Source organism: Etheostoma spectabile, chromosome 4 (assembly GCF_008692095.1).
Source record: "Etheostoma spectabile isolate EspeVRDwgs_2016 chromosome 4, UIUC_Espe_1.0, whole genome shotgun sequence".
Classification (NCBI taxonomy): domain Eukaryota; kingdom Metazoa; phylum Chordata; class Actinopteri; order Perciformes; family Percidae; genus Etheostoma; species Etheostoma spectabile.
Genome location: NC_045736.1, coordinates 11814479 through 11826047, shown reverse-complemented (window position 1 = coordinate 11826047; position 11569 = coordinate 11814479). Strand labels below are relative to the sequence as shown.

General features: G+C 41.5%; 1 protein-coding gene across 5 annotated transcripts in view; it reads left to right on the top strand.

Moving 5' to 3' along the window:
* Nucleotides 1-11569, top strand: part of phc2b (polyhomeotic homolog 2b (Drosophila)) — a 36419-nt gene that overhangs the window by 1363 nt on the left and 23487 nt on the right. For all 5 annotated transcript variants that reach the window (XM_032513837.1, XM_032513836.1, XM_032513835.1 and 2 more), the window contains exons 2-4: nucleotides 9015-9336; nucleotides 10446-10595; nucleotides 10757-10834. In XM_032513837.1, the coding sequence (XP_032369728.1) occupies nucleotides 9073-9336; nucleotides 10446-10595; nucleotides 10757-10834 (492 nt within the window). In that variant the 5' untranslated portion in view covers nucleotides 9015-9072. The remainder of the gene's footprint in view (nucleotides 1-9014; nucleotides 9337-10445; nucleotides 10596-10756; nucleotides 10835-11569) is intronic.

The following is an 11569-nucleotide window of genomic DNA, read 5'->3' as shown; positions in this document are numbered from 1 at the left end:
ATTGCCCTGTTGCTGAAATGTGCTATACAAATTAAGCTGCCTTGCCTTGCCTTGCCTTACACTGACGTGCCTACCTCATACACACATTTTTGAATGCTGGATGGGTTAGAGGCCATTTAAACAAGTGGCAAAAGTAATATGGAGCCTATATTGCACATTTAATCCAGACAAAGTTACACAGCTAAGAACACACAAAGCAGAGTTGTTGATCGCCCGGCATTGTTGGTGTCACTTGACTGGGCAGTGCAAGTTGTCACAGCTTCCGCCTGTGCCTTTTTTTTGTTTAACAATTTATTTCAAAATGTCAGGTTTCTTATGTTGTTTTAGAGTGTGTATTTCTGAAGTCACACAGCCACTTCATAGGGTGATGCCTAATAGGCCTGCATGATTCGGGATTTATAACGATTAATTGTGCAGGCCTAATGCCTAATGACATGCTTTGCATATCTTTATGAAACCACTGAGTGGTCAAAACATATAGGGGAGTGTGACAACACCAAGAAAATCAAATATAGGAGTTAAAACTGCTAGGTAACAGTTGAAAATTAACCAACTGGCTAACACTGGCGCATTTACAGAAATGTTGATTAATGTGCATCGTCCTAATCAAATAAATCTACTACTACTACTACTACTACTACTACTACAATACAGGTTTAGTTTGGTGACCATGGCGTGCCCCAGAGCGCTAACAATTGTTGCCTATTGTACACGCTACGTCCTCATAGCATCTGCACTCTCAAGAGGGTCAGATCATTCATGCCCAGTAATTAGCTTTTTTTCAGGAATATAAAGCGGCAAAGAAGAAGCTCATAGGTTTTCCTCATGGCTACTGGGGGTTAAGTGCTGTATCCACTTAAAAGCATGGTGAGCTGTTATTATAAAATAGGAATCCTCTTCAAACCTGAGATTACACAGCCTGGGAAAATTACCCAGACAATTACTTGCACATCCATTCTTATAGCTGACACCTGGTCTAATTGAGTAAGCTGTTTTTCAAATTAATTGTTCTGTGTTATATTCCGAGTGTTATGAAAAGCTGATTTGTTTATCTCACTAGAGAGTGAGAGCCACACCTCTCTCTCATGTTTTGTTTAGACATATTTGCATTTGATTTTGCATATTTATCCTTGTCTATATAGTTTTATGTGTCACGTAGCTCCCCACAAGCAGAAAAAAGAGCAGTTTAGGATGCAACTTGCTTGTTCAAAGTTAGGACTAACAAGTTAATTAGCAGTTAAGAAATAGATTGTATATCCTATTTACATTTTCTATCATCCAAAAGATGTTTTTCAAAACTTTATACAACAGATTTAAAAAACACAGTCTCCGTAGAATCACAATGTGCAATTAATCGGGATTTAGATTTTAAGTCGTGCAGCCCTACAGCACCCGTAGGAGAAATTACTCCATACTGTCTTTTTCCTCTGTAACCAGCTATCTAGCAGGTGGCTGGAACATAAGTTTTGTTTAATTTTACCCATGTAGAGGTTGCCTGGCTACTAGGGTTGCACAAACGCAAACAAGTAATTTTGGACTGGTACAAGATTAATAAATAAATAAATGAAATAGGACCATGTCTACAGAACAGCACATGTTTTGCTGGTTGGACAGTATCAAATAAACGGCACAGCCAATGGGCGGGACGCAGAGTTCCACTAAATATTGCGTACTTACTTCAATATATTGCAATAACGATATTGAATCAATATATCTTGCCACCCTAAATATAGTGTTAATATTGCGCAACGTGATATTGCGATAACAATATTGAGTCGATATATCTTGCACCCCTACTGGCTAGTTAGCTAGCTAGCTAGCTAGCTTGCTAGGGGGCTCAGTTTTCAGCCTAGTTCCAACCACAGACAGACAGACAGACAGACAGACAGACAGACAGACAGACAGACAGACAGACAGACAGACAGACAGACAGACAGACAGACGACAGACAGACAGACAGACAGAGACTACAAATCAAGTTTCACAGTATAGGACATTATTTTATTTGTTTATTTTGTAATGTGTATGTATCTAGATCTTTTAAAATACATTTTTATGTTGAATTAATTTACCTATACAAGTAGTTATGCCTCGTTGTATTGGTTTGCCCTATTTAAGAACATAATGCGCAAAAATAGATAGAATAGAAAGGAATATTTGGACATAATATTTGGTCAATTTTTGATTGATCTGATGAGATGAAGTGGAAAAATTAGAAGAGGTCCGTGTGTGTACGTGTGTGTGTCCTCTTCTTCTTTAGTCGCTTACTTTCTTTTCCTCACTTCAGTTTCTCTTCTCATGCACAGGTTCTTGCATGTGATTTCTCCACCGACGAGGGCCAATGTGTGGCACACGCCATAAAAACTAGGGCGACAGACGCTCACCGACGGCCCGGCTTTGGCCCATGGTCTGTCAGGGCCTTGTCCGATTAGGCCAAAGACCACTCTGACCCAGTGTCAGCGATGTCCTGTTAATGCATCTCAGAAAACAGGGTTAGAGATTATTAGGTTGACTTTTGTATCTGCCTTAATGTGTTGTTACAGTCAGTTTTCAGCAGGATGCCACTGTGATATATTTGTTATAAGAATGATGTTTTTGCAAATCAAAAGTAAGCTTTTAATCAGGGGAAAAGGAATTGAATGCTTTACCTTTTAACCTCATTAAATAACAAGACTGTGATTTTGGGCAGTGAATAGTAATAAAGAAATGCATCCTTGCACTTATCACATGTTGTTTTCCCAAGCTACTAGAATGTTCTGAGTCTCTAGGAACCAAGAGGCTTCACTGTTATCCTTTTGGATTATTTGAACTTTAGACATCTGACGGGTCCACAGATAGCACTGATAGAAATTGAAAGTGTTTTGTTTCTGATGTAGGCAGTGAAGCACTACATTTTTCTGTGCTGCTGCTCGTCTTTGCGCATACCTGACCTATTTCTTTTCCTCGTGGTGGGATCGACGCCTGTGACTGATGCCTCAGAGACTGCTCTGATATAACAGTCTGGATTGAAATGAGTTGCTAATCTGCAAGCTTTGCCAGAACTATTTAACTGTGGTATTCATAGATCAGAGGGAGAATCTTTTGTTTCAATTTTTTGCCCCGGCCCGTCTCTGTGCTTTTCTGTCTGCTTCTCCTGTGTTTATTTTGAGGGTTGTTAACTGTCCGAGCGATTTTTAGCATCTCATGGAGATATCTGCACTTCACAGGCTGGGCCCTTACTAAATGGAGCTAAACACAAAAACACCACAGTCTACTGGGTACAGTCAAGGGAAAGTGTTAGTGTGTTGTTTTTTTTTTTGTATATTCTCAGTCTTATGTGTGCTGGAATGACACACACACACACACACACACACACACGCTCAGCACACTTAACCTGGAAAGCAGCCAGCGTCTCTTTGTGCTGGTCTACTGAGCTGTGGAAGGCAAGGTCCATCTGAGTCAGATGGCTCAATTACGGCTACCTGACCAATCTTGCCTCGGGATCAGAGGGTATCTCTGTCTTACACACTAACAAAGGCAGCGCACCGCTTGCTGTGTTTGGACAAGACCCATCGACCATCATCAGCCTCAGGAGATGACCTCAGCATCACCAAGGAAAGGCTGTTTTGTAGAGCACAGGATGTGGAATCTGACTGTTACTGTGGTGATTCATAGGGCAGCCCCTCTCATTCATTAGAAATTCACCACAATATAGATGACGTGTATTGTGTCTTAATTTGGGTTCATTTTTTTTAGTGTCTTAGTTCAAGTTGATGACCTCACCAGATTATTTTCACAGATTAAATTGGTGATAATATAATACATATACATTTTTTTATTGCTTGTTTTGCCCGATTTGACTAATTGTTTTGGGACACACATGCGTATAAATTGTTGTGCTTCAGAGTGAGTGCATACATTGCAGTAATAAGTCTCCCTCAGGGACTAATCTGACTGCACCAGTTCTGCAATAAATAAAGGATGACAAATCTGCCCATAACGGTTTCTGCGTCTTCTGAAGAAATTTCAACCAGCTTGAACACTTGAACACTGATGTCTGCAAGATGTAACATCTCACCAAAAAATAGACAAACGCATCCAATGAATTTAGTCAGCCCCCTGAAAGAAGAAATGACTTGGTCTGATGTTTAATTAATTAGCTAGTGGTATTATTTCTGTGAAACGTTCTCAGGTAGCTCATGCCACGTCACTCGACATGGTTTTGTTGTGTTTTCAAACTTTTTCAGATGAATCTTAATGAGTATGGAATGTGGTACACTTTGAAGCAAAGCTTTTTAGTACGTTGGTTGGTGGTGCCTTTGATGTAGGAATCTAAAAGCATGGCTCATATGGTGCCTAGGTCATTTATTTTCATACCGCTTCCCAGAAGAGCTTGCTAGGCGTCAGCGTTCTTGAAATTGATAATGAGCTTCCATGCTCTTTAAACAAAAGGCGGGGTTTATTTGTTTTAAAGCCCCTTGCCGGACCACCCCTTATGCCTCACTTCACCGTGGCTGCTCTCTGTGTGTTTTAGTATCTCGTAGGTCCTGGGCTCTCAGATGTTGCGGTCCATCATCAAGCAGCTCATATCAGCCTGAGCCACCCCATTTCTCCATTTTCTCTCCTTTTTGCTTTGACCCCTCTCCCAAGGCCAAGCCAAGTGTGAGACTTGAGGCTTATATTTCTGGCTTCAGCGCCAGCTAATCTATATGCTAATGAGAAGATCATAATCAATGGTGTTCATGCATGGTTGGCCCCAATCAATACCACATTGCACCAGCAAACGATTCAAATGGCTACATTTCATACAGCTAGACAGTTGGGTGGCGTGTTAATGTGGTGAGGCAGAGCATAAGTATGCCATTATCCTCTGGTTTTATCTACCCTATTTCTCATACATGCATTCTGTTGTCATTGAAGAGAGGTTTGAATTCAGCTGCAAGCTATCCCATTTCATTTTTTAGAAAGGGATCGTCATTTTCTACTCTTGTTTTGCATTTCATTTCCATAAATGCTATGTAAATTAATAAATATCGGTAGGTGGTTGGACTCTTTCCTGCTACAACTTGGCCAGCCCCTCGTTGATTCTTGATTTTGGGCATTGGGTCCGTTTTTAGCAGGATGAGGTTACATTTGGTTAAAGAATTAGTTCCTTTGTGGAAATGATTTTCAACCTATCCTGTGGACTTTTGAATTTGGGAACTAAGAATGGAAATGGCGCCTTTTAGTTTTAGTACAGAGTGTGAGATTTCTGTGCTTGTAGAGATTTTAATGAAATGCCTCATTACCTTGGATTTGACTCTTTTTTTTTTTTTTAATCTTTTTTTTTTTTTTTTCACTAGTTAATGCAGTTACCTTTGTTGGAGGGTGCATACATCCTTAAAAAAAATCAGTATTCAGACTGAGGGGGAGGGGAAAGACAAGGGTAAAATCATTACCATCATCTTCATTAGAGAGAGTCCTGCTGTCCAATCAGCATGCTGCTCTGCACGGGGATTCCATAGGCACCCCGTTGGCTGTCGCTAGGATACCACATAATCAGGAGGCAGGCTCTGGCCTGGTTGGTGGAGTGGGGTGTTGATGCTGGGACGACGAGCTCGCTGTGTGTTGGGGGTTGACGAGAGGTGCTGGGGTTTGGATACAGCACAGAAACACGCTCGCACACGCTCATTCTCACATCAGTCAGCAAACCAGCCAAAACTCAGTCAGCCAGACAAAGAGAGCAGCATCCTGCAGGAAGACGCAGCAGCTCCCGGGGATGGGGCATCATACCCCTGCATCGCGTTGGGGGGGGGCGAGGAGGTAGGAGCACCAGGGTTAGGGGGCTTTGTCTTAGCACAGAGATCCCTCTGCGCACACACACACACACACACAACAACAAACACACACACACACACACACACACACACACACACACACACACACACACTTCTCTGTGGCTCTCCTGGCTATTAAAGCCATTATCACACATCAATCGATTTGTGCAGCGTTCTACTATTTAAAAAAAAAAAAAAAATTCATTTTCATTTTTTTATTATTTTAATGTGGGTGATCAGAGTCTACCTATATGCAGGCTGAAGGATGGACACTGATGGAAGCTCCTGCACTTCCTTACTGTGACCTAAGCTCTGTAGAGACGACCAGTCTGTCTGACATTCTCTTAACAGCTCTCATCTTCCTGCAGGCTATGCAAATCCTCTAGACACAAAACTGACAGTCGGTTCTTGTAATGCCAGCATGAGTAGATCAATATGTTCTCTTGTGAGGATCGCAAGGAGCTGAAATTGTGTTGTTATGGTGTCGACCGGCTGCTTGTAATGCATGACAGGCTACTGGCACTGCTTTGATGTGCACACATGGATGTGCTCACGTTGGCTTTACCCCTCTACATGGGTACTAGGGTTTTTCCCCCCCCCCAAAAAACAAACCAGCTCAAAGCCAGATTTTAGTTGTAGATGTGGAATTGGGGTAAGGACTGGAGTGGATGGGGGGTGTTCTCCATTGCATCCCTTCACTGATGGATGAGTGACTCCTCTCAGAAAGACAGAGAAGGAAGGCATCATTACCAGAGGGGATTCCCTCCCCTCTCCACACACATGGAGGCAATGGGAAAGTGACTGTAGGATGTAGGCTAATGACGGCAGGCAGGCTTTTTCGCTTTGGGGCTTTGTTTACAACCAGAGAGCCTGACTCAATTTCAGCTTTTACGTAGACGAGACTTATTGAATCCACGACAGACACTGCCAAATGCAAACTCATGGCTTCTTTGTTTTGGGGTATTAACAATTGACTCAAGTTTTTATATTTTTACTAAAGAGAATTCTGTCTGAGTCTCCATTCTGGCATGTTTTGGCGGTTATTAATGTTTTATTCATCTCACTTCATGCAATGACGCCAAACATTCTTGCTTAAAGACTCTTTAAGCAAGAGTTTTTGCTTTTTGTTTTGCATGTCAAAGCATTTTTAATTGAAACATGTAGGATTCATTATTGACATACTAATTGCCTAATTTTTTGAGCATTTCATTGAAAGCACATACAGCTCTGCAAACAGAGGCCAAACTCAAACTCCAGGCTTTTTCTCATTTGTTTAGGTCTATTCTGCTTTTGCCATTTCAAAGAATAGCATATGTTTTTGTAAGATTGCAGTCTTTTTCCAAGTTTGCTTTGTAGCATAAGTGGGCTCTAGAGCTGTGCTTTGGCCCCTAATCCGTTCAAAAGAAAATTGAGGAGGAAATGGCCTAAGAATTGCAGCACGGCTGCTGCATTGCTCCTTATTTAATTAGTTCCATCACACCCTCTTTCCACTCCAACCATTTCCTCAAACTGCTCACTCAACCTTCACCTAGCCTCAAGGCTAGGCAGTTCATCCTCCCTGGTTTGGCTTCTTTTTTTATTTTTGGTATGTTACATCAGCTGTCATGCTGATTGAATCCCCCACCACATACACACTCATTAATTCCGGCGCATCCTCTACACCGCTAACGCCTCAAGTCCACATGTTATTTTTGAGCTCTGCTTTATCAAAGCCTTCTGGTCTTTCCTCATATTCTTGTTTTTAAGTTTAAGATTTTAACAAAATGTCATATTTGCTTCCACCAAGGAAGGATCCTTTCTCTTCTTCCATTCTTCCATCTTATCACCTGTCATGCTGCAGCCCCCTCCTTCGCATCTGTCTGAAGAGTTTGGAACCTTTTCCTCCTGTGCTAATGGTTAGCAGAGCATCAGGGGACCAACCTTTTTAAAAGGCTTTTATAGAAGGGCCCTAAATCATTCGTTCTCCTCTATTCTCATGATGGATGTCTGAGATGCTGGATTTCATATCCTATTGCATGGTTTTGACACAGTACTTTTGTATTAGCAATTGTTTGAGCAATAATTAGGCCTATACTTGTATTAAACTCTACAACATGGTGTTTGTATCAGGGTCTGGGGCATTTGGATGGGAGTGTGTGCAAGGGAGTTTTAGTCAGTCATTAGAACAGCCGCTGCCGCCTTCCTAATTAACTTGCACCAAATGTGTGTGTTCTTGTATAATGTGAAACGCACCACTGTTGAAGATGTAATTTAAGGAGACCACTAATGTTAGCCAGCCACTCTGCCTTTTATGCTTAATTCACTGGATTTCATTAGCTTCCCACATATTTTTGTGTGCTCCTCTAACCAGCTTTGTTGTGCCATGCATGCTTCACGTTCCGTTTTTTGGAGAATGGAGTCATACACTTGGCATAGCGTTTGAGAAATTGAGTTTCTAACTGTAATCTGTGTTTGAACAGGCGCCTGCATTTAGATTTAATATTCCTGTTGCGAATATGTGCCTGAAAATAAACAGACTTCAAAAGAATCATTCATTTCCCAGCTGACGCTCGTTCCTACTGCGGATTTTGTGTAAAACAGAACAGAACTAGTCTTTACTGCAGTGATTCCATCAAAACATGCAGTTTTGCCATAGCAAGGCAGGTAGACTCATCCTGCTAGATCCTGGTATTATTAAATATATTTTAGGGCTTGTGGATTCCTTTTCATTTTAATGGAACTGAAGCTTCAGCGATTGATCGGGTATTTAATCGACTCCGTTACACTTCACTTGAAGTTTTCTACATAAAAGTGACATGACACTGTCATGAACATGTCATAAAACAGTATAAACAAGTCATAAACGGTTGTGACGTAACGCTTTTTTTAGTGTCATTCGGTTTTGTCATGTCATGTTATGGTTAGGGTTCATGTGTCATGACAGTGTCATGTGTTTATGACAGCGTCATGTCACTCTTAGGTAGAAAACCTTAAGTAAAGTGTTTCCATCGACTCAACTGGCAACTTTATTGGCAATTATTTGGATAGTGGATTCATTTTTTTCAGTTAATTTATAACCACAAATGTCAAACCCTCTTTTTCCAGCTTCTCAAATGTGATAGTGTAAAACAATATAACAATGTGAAATTTTTTTTTTTTTAATTTCCTTGGGTTTCGGTATACATAAAGTGAATAGTGTGGTATTTTATTTTCATGTTCTTTGCTTTTTTCTCCCCTCAGGCACAGGAGAGCTATTCAGAAGAGCCGGGGGTCAAAGGTGAGAAGAGCAGAGGGCACCATGGAGAGTGAGCCGGGGGCCCCTGCCTCTACGGCAAACAGCGCCGGGACCGCCACCACCACCGCCGCCACCACCTCCAGCACCACAGCTGCCAGCAGTAGTAGTACCTCTAACATTACTGCTACTACTTCTACGGCTTCCACGAGCAGTAGTAGTAGTAGTAACACTAACAGTAGTGCCAGTAGTAGTATTACAACAGCAGGAAGACAAACAGTGCCTCAGATATCTGTTTACAGCGGGATACCTGACCGACAAACAGTGCAGGCAAGTGTGTGTGCGTGTGTGTGTGTGTGTGTGTGTGTGTGTGTGTGTGTGCGTGCGTGCGCGCGTGCCACATGCACATACAAATGTTCACAAGGCATCATCATTTATAACTTTGCTTTACTGCCCTCTGTTGGTGTATATGACACCACATATAGGCCATTACATAATTTATACTTTCTTCTAATTGGAAGGAAATTAATAAAACATGAGACATTTGTCATCCTGATAAATATACAGATGAAGGAAACTCAGATAAAGGGTCATTTCGTAAGATTTGTCCCAAGTTGAAGGAAGGAATGCTTTGTGTGCTTCAGTCCTCTTGACTCTTTGACCCCCCCCCCCCCCAGGGATGAGCCTCTCACCCTCTCCCTGAAACCGTTTAGGGCTGATGCTTTGTCACAGCAGTGTTTCTGTAATTCCTCCTTTCTTTTCTTGTACTCCGCCTGCTGACAATTAAAAGTCAAACACTGTTGTCACCAGGCAGCCCTCTGAGCATAAAGGACTACTGTTCACTCATGGTCAGTCAGAGTTGTGTTGCATCTCTGCTACCAATTTTGCCCTCATTTAAAATGGCGTGGGGTCCGGATGCTTCTTTGACACTATAGACCGCAGGTCAACATCCTCTGGTCACTTGGCAACCAGGAAGAGGGCACTTTCAGAGGTGAAGGGTGAGGAGAGTTTCTTGCAGACAGTGATTTAAAGGACTGGGTTTATTTACGTCTGTCTGCTCGCAATGATCACATGTTTTAGCCATTTTGAAACACTCTTTAAGTAGAAGTATGGATCTCTCCCTCTCAATCGTATCTAGACGCACAGTCTATGATTTAATACAAAAACAATAGTCATTCAAAGCCCATTCGTTTCAGCCATGGTAGATTTCATGTTTACTTTTTTTTATATGTAAAAAACTTGATTTGGACCGATTTAGAACAGATGTGTGGTTGTGTATCAATGTAGCAGGTTCTCTGACTCTTTGATGTTGTACTGTTCTAATTTTTACACCCTGACAGAATTAAATATATGCACAGTTTTTTTTTGTTGTTGTTTTTTTTAGCACATTGCAATATTCAATTAGCTCTCTGTGTGTGTCTGTCTGTCATTGTCTGCAGGTGTTTCAGCAGGCGTTACACAGGCAGCCTAACACAGCAGCACAGTACCTGCAGCAGATGTACGCGGCTCAGCAGCAGCACCTGATGTTACAGACCGCAGCCCTCCAGCAGCAGCACAACCTTAGCACCGCTCAGCTCCAGAGCCTGCAGGTCCTCACATGAAAGAATCATTCTCACAGTGAAAAAGATGAGGCTGTTATTGTTGACCCCCTCCAACACTTGTTTCAGGAAATGTAAAATTTCTCTTTTTCTCTCTCTCTCTCTCTCTCTCTCTCTCTCTCTCTCTCTCTCTCTCTCCTGTCATGGGATAGGCCAGTATCGCAGCTGGCCGCCAAAGCTCCTCACAGAACGGCACTTCATCCCAGCAAACAGGATCAACTCAGGCTACGGTAAGGGCTGGTGTTAGTGTTGGGCCTTTCTATTAAGGACGTCATAAGGTTTACTCTCTTTGTCCCTGAGATTATCACGGAACAAAGTTGATTTTAACACCACAATGCTTTGATGAAACTGGGCTGTGCTACTTCTCTTTTGCGCTAAAAAAACAATGTTGGTAACATTCGGATGGAAAACACTCTGGATGTTGTAGATTTGATGTGTTGTTTTAACCCTCATGTTGTCCTCGGGTCAAATTGACCCGTTTTCCAATATCAATGTTTTTTTTAACTACCCAAAATAACATGATTAATTCCACACAACGCTCTTTGGCAATTACAAATCTCTACTTTCATTAATTTGGGGGTTTTCTTATTCAATTTTATAGCATTTGAAAAACAAATTGAAGTGGTTTTGAAATAGTATCGAGTAAAAGTTGACATATTCCAGTCTGTGATTATCCATCAACATACAATTCCTAATTTCTGCTTTTCTAACTCAAACATTAGGTATGATTTCCTATAAATGAGGTTTATTGACCATAATTTCCAAAAATAACTACAACTAAAGTAAATAAGTTACCGTATTTTTTGCACTATAGGGCGCACTTAAAAGCCTTTGATTTTCTCAAAAAACGACAGTGCGCTTTAGAACCCGAAGCGCCGTATATATGGATTAATTCTGGTTTTGCTTCCTGACCTCTAAGCGATTTTGTGTGGTACAAGGCGCTCACGGCGCTAAGTCAAAATGTT